The following is a 21,503-nucleotide window of genomic DNA, read 5'->3' on the forward strand; positions in this document are numbered from 1 at the left end:
GTAAATTGATTCAGTGCATTATGTTACGGTAAACAGTTTATGAATTTAATTAACTAATACAAACTTGCTCACTTGGCTGAGTAAGCAGTGAAGCTGGTTGTTATTACTGCCAAGTTTTCAAGATTGCCAGGTCAAACAACACAACAAAGAGCACATTTAACTGAGTTCTGGAATTACGTAGCAATAGTTATGGATGTTTTCTCTTATTCCATTCTCTAGAGAGCTTTTGAATACTTCAATCAAGCAGCTACTGCTGGTAACTCCCATGCTATGGCATTTTTAGGAAAGGTAAGACACACAGTACGTTTGGGAAGATATTCTGGGTTGTCACTGAAATCAACTGGCTAACTGCTTTAAAAAAATAATAATCTAAAGGTGAGCCTGGGTGCTTAAGATGGGCCTTTGGTCTAATTCAGCAGGGCTGCTCTTATGTTACATCCCCCCACCCCGAAAAGTTTTTCCTTTAAGTGTTTTTAAGACTTTAGTGAGTTGGGCAGCAATGTTTCTGCTTTAGTTAGAGCGGAAGTTACAGTAAAGTGTACTAAAGTTTCATTATGCATGAAAGAGTCTCTCAGCTCATGTCTCTTTTTCCAAAAAATCTTCAGTTACATTTTGTTCTTCCAGATGTATTCAGAAGGAAGTGATATTGTACCTCAAAGCAATGAGACAGCTCTTCAGTACTTCAAGAAAGCTGCTGATATGGTATGTTTCTACTAAATGAGCATTTTAATTTTCATAGTTGTCATAAAAGTACAGTGTTTGAGGTCCCAGTCAATTGGACGCATGATGCCTTGTGCTGATGGTACATAGGCCGCCAAGCCAAGAATTATTTATGAAATCATTCTTGGACGTTGCCAGAGGCAGTTTACGCAGAAAAAGAAATACTATACAAAATTGATAGTGGCAGTCATATAATCAATAACCAAAGACAGAGAGCAGTTTAAAACAAATGGAACACCAACAGGACCAGTGTCTGAAAAAAAGGAAGAGTTTTTAAAGCCCATTTAAAAATCAGCAGCTCTATAAGGAGGGAGTTGCACGATTCTGTCTGTCATCACAGAAAAGGTTGTTTCTCGTGCCCCAGCTTAACTGCAGGTACATGAACAAGTCCTCTGAGGTAGATCTTAATGCCTGCATAAGTTTGTACAGGTGTAGGCAGTCCTTCAGATAATAAGTTCTCAAACTAGTTGGAACTTTGAAGGTCAAAATCAGCACTTTGAGATAACAGTTCATTCCTTTTCACATGCCTTCAGCCCAAGAATTATACCTTCAACACTGCCTGAAGCTATCCAGTGTCTGACATCAAATTTGTCCTAGAAATACGTGGTGAAGATCTAGATTCAAACTTGTAATTGCATTCCAATTTATTCCCTTTCATTTTTTTAGGGCAATCCAGTAGGGCAGAGTGGCCTAGGGATGGCTTATCTGTACGGAAGAGGTGTTCCAGTGGTAAGTCTCCCTGGCACTTTAATGTGGCAGTACTAATCTTCTAGGAAAGAGCCGTTTATATGTAAAATAAGTGACTCACTTGCCTTGAAAAATTAAAGCCGTTTGTATTTATGTAGTACCATCGCTCCGCATGGTGCTTTAGGGTGCAAGAGGGCAGGGCTTGAAGCCCATAATTTGACCTGGGGGTGAAGAGGAGGAACGGCAGAGGTAAACAGGGAAAGAACATGTATTTTAGTTATATGTTGTTGTGATTAGTTACGCTTGGGCATTGGGAATATGGGATTTTGCCAAAGGCTTCATAGAAAATGTAGGTTTTGAGAATATGAGGAAGTTCTGAGAATCGAAACAATAAAGTGCAGCAAGGGAGGAAATACAGAGTTGCTTAAGAGAGCCGGGTGGGGGAGTGGGGTTGGCTGTTCTATGTGACAGTGCTGGATAATGGAAGGTCATATTCGAGGATGTATTGGGAACCAAGAAGGAGAGAGAGGGCTGTCCCATAAATCACAAGGAATCCCATTTAATCACAAGGAAAGGGAGCTTCTGCTAGATCTGAGAGTAGACAGGAAGCCCACGTAGGGTAACTTGAGATTGCCAGGGCTCAAGTTCAATATAGCTTTCCCCTTCTAGTATCAATATCTGTCTGCCGTGATATATCAGTTGCCCATTATCCACACTTTCCAGAAACAGCTGAAGACATTTTTGTTCTGACTGATTTTCCAAGCTGGACAAATGGGTCTTTATCACAAGTTTACACTTGTTAGGGTCTTAGTTTTCTTTTGAGTGTATTTGTTGTTGCATTTTTAACTGTTTCTAACTGTTTTAATTATATTGTGCGAAAATTGCCTTGAGATTCCGGCTTAGAAGTTACATTAACTGTAATAATAATAATATAATCCAGTAATAGCTATAAAAGTGTCTGGTAAAACTTTCAAAGTGACGTAGAACTGCAACAATCCTGATTATCAGTTGTCTTTGTCTTCTTGCAGAATTATGAGCTAGCCTTGAAGTATTTCCAGAAGGCAGCAGAACAGGGATGGGTTGATGGGCAGCTTCAGCTGGGCTCCATGTATTACAGTGAGTGACTTTAAGCCTATGTTCAGTATCTACAGCTTGGGGTCTGCAGTACTAGTTGGTGACCAGGAGGTGGCAGTTGCACTCAAAAAATGGTTGGATTTTAAAGAGTAAAAATACAGTGGTACCTCCGGTTACGTACCGTAGATTCCGACGTATTAGGCAACTGGTCGTATAAGACGACCCCCCAATTTTTGCTGTTAAATTATAGAGTTTGGCCACTCGCCAAGCACCGCCAAGGGCAGAGTGCGCACCTCTCCGCTGCCTCTGCCGTCGCAGCAGCAGCAGCCTGAGGCAAGGCGTTTGGTGGGCAGAACTCCCTCCCTCCCTCCCTCCGGGAAAAGGCCCCGAGCGACTGCCTCGGCCTCCGCCGCCCTCACCTGTGGGGATGCCCAGCTGCTTGGAGCCCCGGCCGAAGCCGCGCACCACCTCGCCGTGGCAGGCTCTTCATGGCACCCGTGAGCCAAGCGAAGCTCTGCGCAGCCACGGCAGAGGCCAGATCCGGCTCCCGCGGCGGCGGGCGGGAGGGTGAGTGCCATGCTCGGAACTACTTTCCGTGTCACAGGAGGCTGCGTCCCCTTCTGTGGGGAGGGAGGAGGAGCGACGGCAGAAGGGACGCCTCTGCTCACCGGCTCCCTCTCCTCCTTCGAAACAGGTAGCTCCGCGTATACCCGGTGTGTAAGATGACCCTTGAATTTTGGGGTGATTTTCCAGGGATAAAAAGTCGTCTTGTACGCTGGAACATACAGTGCTTAATTCATTCCGGAGGTCTGTTCTTAACCTGAAACTGTTCTTAACCTGAAGCACCACTTTAGCTAATGGGGGCTGCTGCGCTGCCACCGCGCAATTTCTGTTCTCATCCTGAAGCAAAGTTCTTAACCCGAGGTACTATTTCTGGGTTAGTGGAGTCTGTAACCTGAAGCGTATATAACCCGAGGTACCGCTGTACTTTCTTTGTAATTTTTCATTTTCAATTTTGGCATAGGCCAAAACCAGTAGACATACAATGTACATAAGTCCCCCCCCCCCTTGGTGGCATCAAATTTATTTCCCCTGCTGTATTGTATTTGGTCATTTGAATGATATCCTTCTTGTTGAAGCCATTTCAAGGACAGACCTGAGTACTTTCTCTTTTCTGTGAACAATAGGAAACTAAATATTATTTTACTGACGTGTGTGTGCGCGGACGCAGAGACAAAGAAAAATAATGTTGCACACAGCACATAAAACTCTGGAGTTTGTTACCAGGCAATGTAGTGGCCACCACCTTAGATGGCTTTAATATGCATTTGGACAAATTGAAAACTTAAGAAGATCACGAATGGGACGCAGGTGGCGCTGTGGGTTAAACCACAGAACCTAGGGCTTGCCAATCAGAAGGTTGGCGGTTCGAATCCCCGCGACGGGGTGAGCTCCCGTTGATTGGTCCCTGCTTCTGCCAACCTAGCAGTTCAAAATCATGCCAAAGTGCAAGTAGATAAATGGGTACCGCTCCGACGGGAAAGTAAACAGTATTTCCGTGCACTGCTCTGATTCGCCAGAAGCAGCTTAGTCATGCTGGCCACATGACCCGGAAGCTGTATGCCAGCTCCCTCGGCCAGTAAAGTGAGATGAGCGCAGCAACCCCAGAGTCCGCAACTGTACCTAATGGTCAGGGGTCCCTTTACCTTTAAGAAGATCGCTGGGGACGGGGCAGAACAAATTTTTAGATGACCTCCCCCCAGAAAAGCTCAACATTTTTTGTTGAGCCGCTGATTGTCTGGATTTTCACTTTGGGAAATATGGCAACCCTTGTTTTAGTGTTGACATTTTGTGTTGTGGCAGTATAGAAATACTTCTATAAATTCATGCAATACATAAATGCATAAAATGATAGCTGTGTATGGTCTTCAGTGCCAGAGACAGTATTCCTTGGAATACCAGTTGCTGGGAATCATGAGCAGGGATAGTCTTATCGCACTCATGTTTTGCTTGTGTGCTTCCTGTAGGTATCTGTGGCCACTGTAACTAAACGGGCCTTTGATCTAATTCGCTAGGGCTCAGGTTCTTGTTATGGGTTTATTCAAGGTTTTTTTGCAGATTGGGACTCCTATCACACTTTGAATAAGGATTGGAGGCAGTGTATGTTGCTTATTTTAAAGATTGCAGACCTGCTTATCAAGAAGCAGGCCTTGTTGAACTTGATAGAACTCTGGCGTGAAATGTTTTTTTAGATTGGGCTGTGTGTTGGGTTATCCACCTTGGTTAATGAAGTGAAAGGCGAGATAAAACTTCTACAAAGAATCATAGAATAGTAGAGTAGGAAGGGATCTTGAACTAAAGCATCCATGGCAGATGGCCAGACAAACATTTGCAGCAGTATACTGTAAGCAGTACAATCCTTGTAAGAAACTCACTACTTTTAATACCCAGAAGGCCTAATGCTTAATGCTCTTTCAGAACTGAATGTGCTTTCCCGATAAACAGTTAATATTTACTAGTGTTGTATATTTAAATGTTACTTTTTCCACTTTACTGTCATTTAGCTTTTGCACTTTTGGATTTATGGGGAGAACGCTGGTAAGCCAAGTGGCATCAACTTCAATCCTTCTAGCTGCCCCTAATCCTGTATTGCCACTTCTCTCTTTGCAGATGGAATTGGAGTCCAAAGAGACTATAAGCAAGCCTATAAGTATTTTAACTTGGCTTCTCAAGGAGGGCACATTCTGGCCTTCTATAACTTGGCACAAATGCATGCCACTGGCACTGGTGTCATGCGCTCCTGTCATACTGCTGTGGAGGTAAGCATTAACTTCCTTCCTTTGCAGACTTACAGGCAAGGCCTTAGCAAAGTTGTCGGAGGTACAATCAAGCAGCCGTCTTTGCTCATGGGGTTGAATTTGCTTTAAGTGTTCTGACTGCTCTGGGTGGGATTCAGCTAATGAGTTCTATCAGCAGAAGCCCACATGAGGACTTGCACTTGCACAGCAGGGCTTCTCTCCCCCACATGCCCTCTGAAATTGTCTCTGAGAACCCCCAGAACAACATCCGGAGGGTGGAAAGAGGGAGATGTTGCATTTGGCAGGTTGCAATGCTTGTGCTGATGGAGCAATCCACATAGAGGGATGTTGAATTCCTCCCTCTTTGTTAGATCTGTACTCTTTTCGGTTCATGCTAAAAATAGTTTTATTTATATAGTCTACCCATATCCATAGAACGTTGATGTGTGTTTTAACCTGTTTTTAGTTTATTGCTGATTTAAATTATTTTAATGTAACTGTTTTACCGATAATTTTAGGGGTTTTTTTCCTCTTTGTAAACCACCTTGAGGGTTTTTTTTTCACAATTAAGTGGTGTCTAAATTTTATGAAATAAATAAATGCATCATATTTCAGTTATGTAGTTTTAAGACCATGTTTGGGTCACAAATGTACAGGGTTTGAAAAGCTTCAAAGTAAATAAAGTGGAAGGACTTTTAATTCCAGTGTACTCAATTAAATGCTTTTGTAAGAATTTTTAAAAACTATTCTTAGCAGATTGCTGGTCTTTGGAGAATAAAATCTATTCTTCATCTGAGTTGTACAATATTGTCCTTAAATTTCAGTCCACTATAAAAACAGTCCAAGTTAAACACTTTCCACTAGAATATAATATAAATTAAGGTGAATGCTTCTAAGTCTAACTTGAGAGCAACAAAATATGGTTATATAAATCTGAAGTCTTTAAAGCTGGGATAGGGAATTTGTTACGTTCCAGATGCTGTTGGACTCCAATTTCTGTCAGTCCCAACCAACATGGCCAATGGTCAGGGAAGATGGAATTTGTCATCCACCAACATCTGGAAGGCTGCATGTTCCCCATCCCTGCTTTAAAGTAAACTTGGCAGATGATTTGTGCAACGGGTGAATTCCTGAATGAATTTTTATGTAGTGTTTGTCACTCATTTCCCTGCTGAATGGCTGTGCACCCTGATCCTTTTATGCCTTGATGCCTTCTGAATCTCACAAATGAAGGTTCTGCAGGAATACCTGTTTGTGTCTCCTCAATGTATTCTAAGTGGTTAGCTTAAAAAGTTACAGCTATCTTGTGTGTGTTCTCTGCAGCTGTTTAAGAACGTGTGTGAGCGAGGCCGTTGGTCTGAAAAGCTTATGACTGCCTACAACAGCTATAAAGATGGCGATACGAATTCTGCTGTTGTTCAATATCTGCTGTTGGCGGAACAAGGCTATGAGGTTGCACAAAGCAATGCTGCCTTCATTCTTGATCAAAGTAAGGGATTGGACTACATCTTGTATACATTACTGGCTTGGTGCTGATTAGCTATGCCGTGATTTTTAGCACTGAAGGTGGCTTCATATGTAATGATATGCTTCTGGGGTTAGAAATAACCAACCTGGAACAGCAAGCTTCTTGACAAATCATGAATTATAACTTAAACAAAATAATTTATATATGTTCCATTATGGATAAAATCATAGAATGCTATAGTAAAAGTGTCCCTTCATTCCCCCCAAATGCCTGTCCAAACTGGGACCTTGCACTCAGTGGAGGTTGGTCCATTAGTGCAAATGGGACACTACCCCACTAAGCTCAGCCAACTTCCTACCTGCTTGCCTTCTTCCTTACATTCCATCCAGGGAGCTTTCTTCTCCTTAATCTCAGTGAGGATGGGGACAAACCTAGAATAAGTTTACTCTGCCTGCCTTTGACTCTGGTTCCACCTACTGTTGGCCCCTCTCTGCCTTCCCCCCTACTAGTTTCATTGGGCTTGCGCTTCTTCAGAGATGTCCAGGAAATCAATATTTTGCACATGAAGCAATCACAATGCACATATTTCACATGCTCTTGCTTGTTGAAACTTTAATGAATGGGTGCTATTGAAAAGACGATCTGTGTTAATCTTGGGCAATGTAGTGGGATTGTTGGGCTTTTTAGGTAATCGCTGAAGTACGTAACTGTTTAAATTGACCCATTATCATGCTACTCTTAAGCAAGCTTCCTACTGAAAACTAGTATAGGCACCATGTGTGTTCCATCACCATGGCATTCTATCCCAGTGTTTTTGCGGCTCTAAATTTAAAGTAAACTACAGGCCAAAATATCAGTTATGGAGAGAATTCTTCTCCCACTGGACCAGAATTGCAGTTTTGGGAGGAGGGGAAGAAACAGGATTCTAATATATAATATATTATTTTTAGAATAGAACCAGGGCCTGCTGTTTTTTTAGCATTTTCCAGGTCAGTAAGGAAACACTGGGAAGCCTCCTCTCCAAGAAGAGAGGGTAGGTGTTCTTGCTACCTTTGGATATTTGAGGGTTTTCAAGCCTTGCTCTTTCAGGATTGCTTCCAAAGAGAAGATTTCATGAGCAGAAACATTTGTTTTATTTTTAAATATGTTCTTCCCCAGGCTCTTAGATGCAGGATGGCATCTTGCAAAGGGAACACAGGGGCAGAAAATCAGTCCCATGAAGGAAAGTGTAAAACACAAACCCACCATCTGTGCTTGCTGGTGTGCAGGGGCCTAGTGTAAGCTCCTGATTTTGGTAGGCTCTTGCCACCAACCACCGTGACCATCAGGGTCTGGCAGACTAGATGCAGGCAAGGGGTGGTGACTGTGTGATGGGAATGACAGAAATCATTTGGTTAACTTTGTGCAGCAGAACTAGGAGGCTGTGCCCACCCCTACTCGCATTAGATCATCAGCCTGAATCATGTGGGTACTTAATCCTTTGGAAATTAAATATGACTTGTGTGTTTAATTCTCCCAACATTTATTCTAATTCTTCAGAAGAGGCCAGCATAATAGAAGAGAATGAGACTTATCCCAGAGCCTTACTGCACTGGAATAGAGCAGCCTCCCAAGGTGAGTCATAACTCAAATTCTCTGGTTCCTCGGCCATAGCACACATGAGGAGTCCTTGTGGCAGATTCCTAAACAGACTGCTAAAGGGACCGAGAGATCCCTATTGCTGCTGTGTCTGTTCAGTAACTGGAAATAGATCATGAATAGGTTAAAGTCTTGCTTTGTGCCACCTGAATCCTCTCTTTCCTGCAGCCACATTTCTCTGACGATTGCAAAATACAGTCAGATCTAAGAAATCTTGCATATTACAGAGCTGAACTGATACTGGGTCTGCTTTTGCCATGTCAGTGCACTTGGCTCATTGTGAAGTAGCTGCTGTAATCAGCCTAAGTCCCAAACTTTGTAATTTCTGAAATGAAATTTCTGAAGGCTACCGTATTCTCAGGGTGCATTTGCATAACGGGGCACACATGTTCAACTAAATACCGCAGAATCAAATTCTGTCCATAGTGCCAGAAAATCTTGTGGTGGAATGAAATTCCTTCTACAGTTGGTTATTGGTCTGGGACACAAACCTACAATCCCTGGCAAACTGAAAGAAATGTGCCATATAGCTCACTCTTCTCTTCATCGTGGTTGTTCTTTTGCTGATAGGTTACACTGTTGCTCGACTGAAACTTGGCGATTACCATTTCTATGGCTTTGGAACTGAAGTTGATTACGAAACAGCATTTATTCACTACCGCCTGGCAACGGAGCAGCAGCACAGTGCCCAAGCTATGTTCAACCTGGGCTATATGCATGAGAAAGGACTTGGTATCAAGCAGGTGAGCCACCTTGGGAGACATGGTCATTGTGAAATTTGTTGCAGCAAAATTTCCAGTATGGTCAGTTGTAAGAATCTCTTGCCATCTACTGTAGGCATTTGTACATAATGCACTGGGTGGCAGGTAGGGAGGGAAGGAGTTTTCAATCTGACTAAATGGAGACAAGGTCACCATTAATGAAAGTGCCTTGCATAATTATTATGCAATATATTGGGGTGGGGGGGAATATCAGCTTCCTGCTGTTATTTAGAAGTCGGCACCAACAAGTTCAAGTTAATTACTTTTGTCGTTCACGAATATATTTTAATTGTATGTATTTTGTAGGATATTCACCTCGCAAAACGCTTCTATGACATGGCAGCTGATGCCAGTCCAGATGCTCAAGTTCCAGTCTTCCTTGCGCTCTGCAAACTAGGAATCATTTATGCCTTCCAGTATGTACAAGAAACCAATGTAAGTAATGCAGAGCTTTTATAGGAAAAGAATGATACTGAAGGTACTTTGATGGTGGTGCATTCCTGGTCAGAATTACCTCTCTTCTCCTTCTTCTGTGTAACTGGCTTGAAGTATAGATGTGTAATTAGAAACAGCTTTAAGGTGCAGGAACACTTGCCTGTAGATAGAGCAGTTTCTGGCAATGTGGAGTTTTCAGGTTGGAGGTTAATGTTTGTCCTTGTCTTCTGTCCCACTTTGCCTGTAAAAGTGTTTCCTTGTCACACTTGCTCCCATTCAGCTAGTGAAGTAGACTATACCCAAAATTGAAGGATGTGGGTGGCGCTGTGGTCTAAACCACTGAGCCTCTTGGGCTAGCTGATCAGAAGGTCAGCAGTTCGAATCTCCATGATGGGGTGAGCTCCTGTTGCTCTGTCCCAGCTCCTACCAACCTGGCAGTTCGAAAGCACACCAGATAAATAGGTACCGCTGCAGTGGGAATGTAAACGGTCTTTCTGTGCGCTCTGCTTTTCCATCACAGTGTTCTGTTGCTCCAGAAGCGGTTTAGTCATGCTGGCTACTTGACCCAGAAAGCTGTTTGTGAGCAAACAGCAGCTCCCTCAGCCTGAAAACGAGATGAGCGCCGCAACCCCATAGTCACCTTTGACTGGACTTAACCGTCTGGGGGTTCTTTACCATTTACCTTTTTTTACCCAAAATTGACCCACTACCCCTGTTGCAGTGCCTGACATCCTGGTGTTACCCTGGTTGACTGAGTTCTTAGGTAGTAATCCAGACTGTTCATGTTTTCACAAGACCCTTATTCATCATTATACTGGAGACTCCTTTGAAATCGTTGGATGTTATGCTGCAGGAGTAGCCAGCATGGTGCTGTTAGAAAAACCACAAGTGAAGCATGAAGGCAGTTTCCATCCCATGCTGTCCCTTCCCCCACAGCCTCCAGAACTGGTATTCATTGCCATAACTCCTCTGACAAGGGAGACTCCATTTAGCCATCATTGCTAATATCCAGCTATCTAAGGGATCCTTAGGCTGTAAAATGATCAAGTTGAGTGTGGGGAGAGAGAGTCTGAACCTATGCCGGTCAGGGTTATGACTCCTTTTTCTTGTTTATTTCAACTGGTAGTACTCCCATTGGATAGGGACTTAACTTGGCCTGTTTTCAGGAAAGCCCTGGGGCACTTCATTTTTGCCCCTTAGAAATGAGCCTTCATATTTCTCTTGCACTCTGCTACAGTCAATTGGGGTTTAATCATGAAGCAGTAAGCTGCAGGAATGCCAAGCTGAAGCTGTGCACTCATCCCACCACCTTTCAGACTGATCACTTTATATTCCTGTTGAGGAAGAGTGGGAGAGAGGTGTTCCCATGCGTGTTGCAGAGCTGTAGGTGGTGGTAGCCAGTGGGCAGGTATAAAATTTAACTCGAGTTAAAAATAAAACTTGCAGCACATGTAATACATGGGAGGTGAAATACACTAAACAGCTTTCCAGCATCCTTGAAGAAAGAACATAACCTGGCTGCAAGGTTGTCACAGATAAGTTGCCCATCAAAAAGGCAAGGTTTACACCCAGTAACATTCTTGTTCAGGGACGTGGGTGGCGCTGTGGTTTAAACCACTGTACCACTTGGACTTACTGATCGAAAGGTCGGCAGTTCGAGGCCCTGCAATAGGGTGAGTTCCCGTTGCTCAGTCCCAGCTCCTGCCAACTTGGCAGTTCAAAAGCACACAGTGCAAGTAGATAAATAGGTACCGCTCTGGCGGGAAGGCAAACAGCGTTTCCATGCGTTGCTCTGGCTTTGCCAGAAGTGACTTAGTCATGCTGGCCACATGACCCGGGAAACGGTCTGTGGACAGACGCCAGCTCCCTTGGCCTGTAGAGCGAGATGAGCGCCGCAACCCCAGAGTAGTTCGTGAGTGGATTTAACTGTCAGGGGTACCTTTACCTTTATCTTTTAACATTCTTGTTCACATAAGGGGCAGGAAGCTATTGAAATTGTGGACAGCAGCTGAGGACTGAATGCCTCTCGCTTTGTCTGTTGTTGTTTTTTGTTTGTTTAGATCAAAGAAGTGTTCTCACACCTTGACATGGACCAGCTCTTGGGACCTGAGTGGGACCTTTACCTCATGACCATCATTGCTTTACTCTTGGGCACAGTCATTGCTTACAGGCAGAGGCAGCACCAGGCAATTCCCAGGCCGGCAGGGCCCCGGCCAGCTGTGCCTCTCCAGGATCCTCCCCCAGAGCATCAGCCACCGCAATAGCAGGAGCCTCAGCGAAGTGAACTGGATTTTCCAGCCGGGACTGTTTTGCGTGGTTTTAGGGCACCCCATGAATGGGCCACATCTGCAAGGGAGGTGCAAAAGAGTGTTGCGTTCCAAAAGTCGCTTAGGACTCTTACCTTTCTTTTTTCAGGGATATGTATGTTTCCTCAATGCGGAGTTGAATGTTATTTCAGTGCCAGTGGAATAACGAAACAGCTTTTGTGAAACACAGAAGTGATGCCTGCTGTACCAGATTGTTCAGTGCCCTTTTTCAGTTGTGTCTCAATAGTTCAGGTGATGATTGTGGTGGAGGTTGCCCTACACAGAAAGGAAACTTATAGTCGAGTCTTTGTTCCAGAAAGTCAAGCCTCTGCTTTTCTTCTAAGTAAAAAAGGCCATGTGAGTATGTTTGCAATTGTGATAAACTTGATTTATTTTTCTGGTTCTCTTCCCAATTCTTTTGACACCATCTTAATCCCTTAATAGTATTTCCCACCCTTGAGTGTCTGTGGGTGCTTTCATTTGGATATATCAGTCCATAAGAAGCAGATAAAAAGACTATCGGTAAATATGAATATACTTATTCTCGGTGATCTGTGCTTACCCCTCCCCACTTAGGCAAATTCTTCCTAACAGCAGTGGATGAAGTATGATTGCACTTATAAAATGACAAATAATTTAACAAACAAGTCCTCTGCAATGTGTGCAGAATTCAGATTTTTTTGAATTATGTACACTGCAAGAACCTGTCTGAGACGTGTAAGGATTCCACCCCACCCAAGCTCACTCAGCCTCTTTTCTTTTCTTTTCTTTTCTTTTCTTTTCTTTTCTTTTCTTGTTCCACAAATATGCCAAGATTAGCCGAACAGTGGGCTGGAGAAAAAGCCAGTGCTTTGTTAAGCTCAGAAGGCATCTTTATGGCAGTCTTTCTTTTCTGTTGCTTTTCCAGTCCATCATAATTCAGGTCTAATGAGCCGGGTTTGTCTTAACCTGATATTGCAAATTCTATTCAAGCATTCAGTTCTAAATGCATGAAGGGGCCCTGCAGGAATGTATGGCACTAGCCCTGGCCCCATGGCAACACAGGCATTTGCAGCATTCCACAGCTCATGTGTGATCATCTCTTCGATGCACATAGGATTTCATCCTCGGAGGCGGGAATCCAATCTTGTCCCTGTGTTGGAAAACCTGTGCGCATAGAAAGCATAGAAAGAAAATGGCAAGACAACGCTGGCATGCATTGTGTGAAGAGGGCATTCCCACAGGTTTCAAATGCCCAAACAGGATGGTTGCAGTAGGTGTAGGAGACTGTGCAACTTTGGGTTATTAATGTAACCTCAATCTACATATCTAAAAATTGGTTACTACCATTTCTGTTGCATTAGCTATCGTGAGATGCAAAGCACTCAATTAGCATATAGTAGTCAACTCTAAATGTATCAGTTAATAACACCCACACCATTTATACCAGTTTGGCTCCAGCACACATTATTTTTAAGCTCCTTGGAGAGTAGGAGTATGTTTCAGGGGTGAGAGGATCCCCAGACTCTGATGTCATATAAGAGCTGTTGTAGTACGAAAACAATTCTCAACATGTTTTTCCTTTGGCCTCAAATCAAACAACATCTTCCAGGCTATAAGACAACTATGGACACTTGCTGTTTAACCCATTGCTCTTTTAGTAAGTCACTACATGAAGCAAAGATGCAAGGATAATTTTCTGGCTCAACGGATGCACAGAAACGTGTTCCTTTTTTAACTACTACAGTAGCATATACAGGTGTCTGTTTCTAGAGCATCATTACATAAGCCGTTGGTACCATTGAAAGCAATGTGGTATTTAAATGTTGTTTAGAGTCTGGACTGCGTATGTTGCATGCTTCTCAAAAGCACCTTATCTTGCCTTGTTCAAATGCCAACAGTCTTTGTTAGTAAGCAAGTAGACAAGCATAGTTGGAGTAGCAAGGGCTTCCATTAAAAGAGAGACACCGTATGGCTCTGAAATGTTAGAATAATATTGAGCAAGATTATCTTCCATTAGCATGTCTTGGAATCTGTGAGAAGAGCTTCTAGAAGCTGGGTGTTGTGCAGCTTAACAGTATTATGAGGTTGGACAACTTAGTAGGTGGTCCGAAAGCTTTTTCCCCCCCCAAAAAAAGTCTGCACATCAGATAGACAAGGTGCAAACGAAAACTAAAACCTTATCATAATTTGGGTCCTCCATACAGGCTACAGTTCAAAGGAACAACAGGGGTGTGTGGGGGGGGGGGGATATTCCTTTGGCGTTTCAGTAGCTTTCACAGCCCTGGAGGCAAGCCACAGCTTTAGCAAACTGCTTGCCTCTTCGGAAGTGGGAGCTGTAACTGAAAATATTCAAGGCTCCAGTTGCAAGTGATGGTCTCTCTGTTTGTGCATTTGTTAATTTTACAGGGTAAAATCCAGAAAAGTGTGCTTGATTTCAAATGAGACTAAATTGTGATACAGTTGTTTCCTACGTTAAAATCAATACTTTCTTTGGAATGAACAGCTTAGTAACTGCATAATTCTTCAAAATTTCCAAAATATTCCCCTCCACTATCTCATTTTATTGCTTCTGTGGAGCTTTTTAAAGAATTGCTAATTGTACCACTTTAAATTTGTTTTGATTCACTTGAAGAACATAATAGTTGGCTCACTCTTTAATTTCCACTTGATATAGCAACTATAGCCCTCATAACCACATCCATACTAAAGCTAAACCTTGAGATAAGCAAAACACATGATCTCCCCTTTTGAATTATTTTCCTCCTTTAAAATGCAAGATAAGTAATAAGTGTGTTTCCCTTATGGATTTTGCCATTGCAGAGGCTATTTAAATAGCATCCATTTAGATTTGATGTAGCTGACAGCAGGTTATATGGGAGAACCATCAAGCAAACTCAGGGATTTAAGAAAAGATCAGTAGGTCTAGGTTATCCACATATAGTATCTTTGAACATCCTCTTGTTTTGAACTAACCTTTTAATTTTCCTTTTAAATTAAGACTAGCATCTATCAATATAAAATTGCTTGCATTCAGTTGGTGCTAGTAAAGCAGGCTTTGCCTTTTAAACTTTTTGTCATGGGGTGTGATTTTAGAGAGCATCCTCTTGCTATTTAGAGGGGCAGGTGGATTTAAATTATCTAAGCTAAATGGAATTGCTTGACATGGATCAAATTGTTGAATTCAAATTGTGATTCTTTTATCCAAGATAGATCAGAACATAAGTGGACTTGGCTAAGGATCTGCTGAAACTTATGTCTTTCTAATCCATCTCTTTTCTGAAAATTGTCACTGTACCAGATGTTGAGAACGTGAACAGCAGCATGTTTCAGAGACTATAATTATATATCGTTGGAATTTTGCTTCCCTGGATGTAATTAGTGCTATCCATCTGTATGAGAAATTTCTCCTTTCACACATTAAGTGACAGTGTTTGAGTGAAGGGTTTACTCGAATCTTAAACCACTAAACCAGGAATAAACAGCATATTTGAAGTAGCAATGGATGTCCCACCACAAATCTGTGTTGGGTTAGTTCAGCTCTGCCTTTCTCTTCATGGTAGCTGTCACAGATGCTTCTTAATCGGCTTTTCCACAATGTGGCTGTATGTGTGAAAATACTTCACTCTGTGATTGACACCCTTGGGGAAATAAAGTGGGGGAAGCTTGCCTTCTAATATTTTAACTACTTACTGGGGGATGAGAAAAATTGAAAGAGAGTTGTTTCCCCACTATGTTTTAACAAACCAAACAATACAGAGCACCCAGTCCATCATCTCAAGGTAGCCATCACTGTTGAGCCCAGTTCGGGTTTTCTTTGACACAAGGTATTTTAAACAAGCCCTTGCTTAAACCAACAAATAAGAAGTTAGTTGTGACTGATCATTACACAAGGCTGGGTGGTATGTATAAACCAAGGCAGTAGTGCTTGCACACAAAGCACCAGCACACCAGTGTCATGTACCCTTAGCCCACACATCCCTGGTGCAACTGACTGGTTCCACTGATTTAAGTGAAACTTAAGTTACAATCCTATGCACGCTTGCCTAAGAATACACCCTGTTGAACCGAATGAACTTAATTCCAAGTAAATAAGCATAGGATCAGGCTGAAAGTCCAACGTAAGATGGATTGGGGCCAACAGCTTGCACTCTGTTAATTTGCTGTTTCTAAAACCCACATACTCAAGTTACAAGAACGGAAGCTTACTTTAGCAATTCTTTAATATTTTAAACAGCATGACAAACAGGTTACTTTCCACTTTTTTTCCCTTTTTCTTTTTTGAAGCATTGGCATGATTTGAGAGCTGCAACTGAATGCATACAGTTGGAGAAGGCTAGTGAGAAGAGTCCTTTTGTCTCACGCTGGCCTAAATCACAAAGTGAATAAAGGGTTTTGTAAATTTTATTTTGTATTTAAGATGATGCAGTATAAAGGCTGGAAAAGTGTAATATAACTGTAAACACATCCTGTTAATAGAAAGATGTACAGATTCATTTTGTACTATATCTTGTTGAATAAAGATGCCACTTTTGTGATTGGCCTGTAATGATGTAAGAGAAGTTGTGTTTCCTTTTTACGTTTAAAAAGAACTGGCATTTCTGACAAAAACTATGACCCATACAGCTGAACGAGAAATCCTCCCCCCTTTTTTATCAATTAATGCCTAACAATACAATAAAATTCTTGCCTACTTGGCAGTAAATGCTGATTTCAAGTAAATATACATAGGATTGCAACCTTAGGGTACAATACTATGCTTGCATACCAGGAAGTAAGTCCCACAGAGCTCAGTGGGGCTTAACTTATGCCTAAACTTGCATAGGACTGCAGTGTTACCGTCTGAGTCAACTTTTCCATCTTGGGAGGACTGAAACGCCTATGTGTTGCTTCCCTGTTTCACCTACCTCTTCTTCTTCCCTCCTCTTGTTGCTTCCCCTGTGTTGATAATAATAATAATAATAATAATAATAATAATAATAATAATAATAATAATAATAATATCTTTATTGTCATTGCCCCCTTCGGGGACAACGAAATTACTTGACTGCTCCATAAAAACACTAATTAAACAATACAGTATAATACAGCAAGGGAGATTAGATGACTTTCAAAGTCCGGGCTTCCCATTCAGGGCCGAGATCGCTCTGGAGAAGAAGCTGTTCTTAAGACGGCTCGTTCTTGTCTTCATCGTCCTGTATCTCCGTCCCGACGGCAAGAGCTCGAAGAGACAGTGACCAGGATGCGATGGATCTTTTACTATGTCCAGTGCCTTCCTATGGCACCTTGTGGCATAAATCTGCTCTAAGGTGGAGAGTGGGCAGCCAACAATGCTCTCTGCTGCCTTAACAACCCTGCACAACCTGACCCTGTCCTGGGTAGTACAGCTTCCGTACCACACACATAAGCCATAAGTGAGCACGCTCTCAATGGCACAGTGATAGAAGGCAAGCAGCAGTTTCTGCGGAAGATGGTTTTTCCTTAGTATTCTCAAATGTTAGATTGTGACTTTTGTGAGCTTTTATTTTTTGAGGCAGAGTGCCTGCCTTATATTCTGCAAAGCAGCAGGTGCACTATGAGGAAGAGAAGTTGTGAAGAGCGCTTTTTTTGCATGTAAAGAGAGCACAGGAAGAGAAGAGTCAGGAGCGCTGTCACATTATCATAGTAATGTGCAGAAGAACGGGAATATGTCCTCCACCTACTGTCCATGACCTGCACATATGCAGCTATGTATCACAGAATATATTCCTCATATGCACACAGTTGATGAATGGGTGTGGCAGAAGGAATATGACCGTGTGCATGGAGATGGGGCAAAGATTGGGAGAAACATCACCACACACACTTCTATATGCATCTCTCTGTACATGTTGCTGTTCATCTGCCAATCACCATGGGAACTAGATGCCATGATTCAATACCTATTACAATCTCCCCACCCCCAATCCCACCCAATAAAATAAGCACTGTTGTATCACCTTGTTTGTAGCTTTAGAATTACATTGCAGAAAGGGGTTTTGTTAAATCTTGCCAGAAAGAATGTAATATGATTCCTGCAAATGCCTAGAATATTTAGGATTGGCTTTGAGAGGGAGTAGGATAGCAGTCAAGCACAGGAACAAATCACCTGTGAATTCACTGAGCTCAGGCAAGACACTGTCTCAATCTCCATCACCTCCAAACTGGAATAATGTATTGTAATGACTTGCCTTACAAAGTTGAAAGAGCTATAAAGGTGATGTACTTGAAACAGTCTGAGCACAGGAAAATTGCTATTAAAAGTGCTCTATTATTATATAAAAGCTGTGTGACTGTTATGAACCCCTACCGCTGGTTTTGTGGCCAGCAATTTTCATTTATTTTGGCATGTCAAATCAGGCATAATTGACACTTGAAAAGAGAGCAAATCCATGCTGCATTTGGTGTAGAATTCCTTCATTCACATCTTAAGATTAATTTATTTGGGGGAAGCTTAGCTAGTAATAATGAACTGTTCTGGGATTATTGTTGTTTTTAAGATGGTGATGGTAATGATCGCCACTTTTCTACATAGTTATACCTAAAGTGGCTTATAACTAGGGACAGGGGAGGATTTCAATTTAGTACACGTTTAAATATGAACCTACTTTCCAAAACAATGTTGAGACGCAAAAAAAAACAGCCATGCATCAAAATTTACACATCTCTGAATTTGGCAATGCAGTTCCCCAGCCAAGTAATGTGTACAAAAATAGCATATCAAAATGCATTATATTGGGAGAAATTCCTTTGCAAAAGTGTGTATATTAAAATAAATTAACACTAAAATGCTGGTGGACTTTTTAAAAAAACCACAAACTGTTGAGAACAGAAGATTAGAAATGTTGAGAACTGAAGATTGGAAAGGTGAGGAACCTGAGAGAAACCAAAATGGGAAGATTCATCCACCCTGAGAAATACAATAAGAGGAATTCATAGCAGAGCATAATTACAATACTACTTGCTCATTTCAAGACATAATGTTTCAGGCCACTTCAGTCTGCCAAGTGGGGAGATTGCCGGAGTCTTGGCACTTAACCAGGGTTTGTGTTTCTTTGGGAGGAAATGCACAACGGAGGCTAGGGTCTTCATGAAATATTTTTATTCACAAATATTTACACCTGGGGTTTGTGGAGAGTTGACAGCATTTACATCTCAAGAGTGGCTTCTCCTTCCCAGCAGCACTTGCAGAAAACACCTTCCCTTCTGTCTCGGCCAGCCTGCTAAGAAGTTCCACTTGCCCCACATCCTCCAAACATTTGCTTTTAAAATATTTTTTTTCTGTGTGACATCACGATGGCTGTAGAAGAAGAAGAAGAAGAGTTTGGATTTGATATCCCGCTTTATAACTACCCGGAGGAGTCTCAAAGCGGCTAACATTCTCCTTTCCCTTCCTCCCCCCCAACAAACACTCTGTGAGGTGAGTGGGGCTGAGAGACTTCAAAGAAGTGTGACTGGCCCAAGGCCACCCAGCAGCTGCATGTGGAGGAGCGGAGACGCGAACCCGGTTCCCCAGATTACGAATCTACTGCTCTTAACCACACTGGCTCTGGCAACCGCCCCCCCCCCCCCCCCCCGTTTGTCCAAACTCCAAGGATCTTCCTTTGATGTGTTGATGACTTGTTCTCCTTAACTACTCTCCCCCCCCCCCACAGGCATTGATGCCCTGGACTGGAAAAGAAGCTTAACCTGCCTTTTTGCACTGTTAAATATGAAGCCTGTTAGCTCACCTTAATTCTGTTCAGGAATTCTGGAACTCTATAGCAAACACAGGGAACGAGGCACATGAATGAACATGTTAGCTCCACCCTTCTCATTTTTGTAGCCCTCCATAAGTTTGAGAGCAACTGTGTGAAGAGGCTCCTTGCATGTTTTAGAACAGTGCTTTCCAAAACATGTGGGGACTCTCCACATACTCATGGCTTACTAATTCACACAGTTGCCTGCCTCTTTTGGAGGGCAACAGTAGCATGCACATCCCTGCAACACCTCCCTCCCCCCCCCCCCACTTTATTATGCTTAAAGCCAGGGGTTCTCTAGTTTTCTGCTCCCAGGATCCACTTGAGCTGGCTAAAATGAGACTGAAGTCCACCCATCACAAAATGGTGCCAATAACAAAATGGCAGCAGAAAGGGGTTGGCAGAATGAGCTGGTAATTAAAGACTCTCCCCCCCCCAGCCCCCATTGCTAAGTAATCCCTTTTCTAAATTGCTAAATTCTTTGCCCACAGTTCATATTTCTTGAAGAAAAGTACAGACCGCATGAGACATTTTGTGACTCAGCCTCCCCATTTTATGCAGAATTGCTGACCCAGAAGTTCTTAGTGGGGAGGGCATTTTATTTTTTATTTTATCTACCTTCCACCACCACCACCCTCACCCAATATACACATACTCCTCTCAAAGTGGTTGGCGGTTTTTGTTTTTGTTTTTTACTGATCTGTAATTTCATCTCGTTCTTTTCACACTTAGCTTTCACTTATTTCCCCCCAAGCTGCCGGTGTCTTTCATTCCTTTCACATTCTTTCACATGCACATCTTCCTATGAAAGCTCTTTCTCTTGTCCCCAGTTTCGTTTTCTTTTCCCAGTTTATTAGTCTTACTCTTTAAAAATAGTGACCTTTTGGGCTCTCTAGCTTCCTTCAATGCTGCCTCTAGCCCTTGGCCTTAAAGGGAGGGTGGAGAAGCTTCTGGGTTTGGCAGGAGATGGAGAGTGGGGGGGAGAATTAGGATGTGGGGTGTGAGACTGCATGAAGTGGATGGGTCAAAAGGATCAGCAGCAGATCACAGGACAACTTCTCCCTCAGTCAGTCATTCTGTCTCCCTCCTTCCTGTTTGCTGTCTTCCTTCCCTGACACTTGTTGCCGCATCCGTTTCCTCTGTTTCTCAGATGGGCGGGTATGTCAAACTCAGTTTTCTTTCAGTTTCTTCACATTCTTAATTTCACTTCTCTACATTTCTACATCAGCTTGTAGAAAAACATTTCCTTAAAAAACAACAACACAAACCTCATTAAAATTCAGTAGCATTTTAGTGTTCATTTATCCTGATATATGCATTTTGAGACGCAGTTTTCCTGCATATTCCCTGAATACGTTTTTTACCACGTTCTATGATTCTATGTATGTATTCAATGCACATTTTACCATAGCATTTGCATTTTAAAAAAAAAAAATTCCCTCTCTCAATAGAACATACAGAGACTCAGTTTTCAAATCCTAGAACTGTTCAGACAAATTAGCCATACCCAAAGCATGACATTGCTGTTATAGGCAATATAGAGATTGTGAGAGAAGAGAGAGAGGAATGGAAAGGCGGAGACAATAAATTTCATTCTTTTACATTTTTGTACCCATTATTTGTCTGGAGAACTACACTGCAGAAATCGGAGAAGTGTGAATTTCAGAGGCTGAAGGTTCGCATCTTGTTTTGCAAAGTGTGGATTAGGTAAATTCACCTTTAAATGTGAACTGAATACAATTTCTCCCGCATCCCTAATTCCCACCCTGACACACTGCATGCTGCAGCTTTACTCTCTTGCCAATTCATCTCCTACATATTCCTGTGCACTGTACATGCAGGGAAATGCTGCTACCCACCGCTCAACAATAAAGCCACAG

At 42.4% G+C, this 21,503-nt stretch overlaps 1 protein-coding gene across 1 annotated transcript in view; it reads left to right on the top strand.

Annotated features, from left to right (window-relative positions):
• The window catches only part of SEL1L (SEL1L adaptor subunit of SYVN1 ubiquitin ligase), a gene marked incomplete at its 5' end in the record, with an annotated part of 38,689 nt that extends 22,271 nt beyond the window's left edge, over window positions 1-16,418 (top strand). The window contains 10 exon segments of the mRNA XM_082191810.1: window positions 220-288; window positions 625-702; window positions 1,387-1,449; window positions 2,436-2,523; window positions 5,152-5,300; window positions 6,603-6,768; window positions 8,287-8,361; window positions 8,956-9,128; window positions 9,453-9,581; window positions 11,642-16,418. Coding sequence (XP_082047936.1) covers window positions 220-288; window positions 625-702; window positions 1,387-1,449; window positions 2,436-2,523; window positions 5,152-5,300; window positions 6,603-6,768; window positions 8,287-8,361; window positions 8,956-9,128; window positions 9,453-9,581; window positions 11,642-11,845 — 1,194 coding nt within the window. The 3' untranslated portion in view covers window positions 11,846-16,418.
• Window positions 16,419-21,503: the final 5,085 nt, after the last annotated feature.

This window comes from Podarcis vaucheri, assembly GCF_965113315.1.
Source record: "Podarcis vaucheri genome assembly, chromosome: 1".
In the NCBI taxonomy this organism is placed as follows: domain Eukaryota; kingdom Metazoa; phylum Chordata; class Lepidosauria; order Squamata; family Lacertidae; genus Podarcis; species Podarcis vaucheri.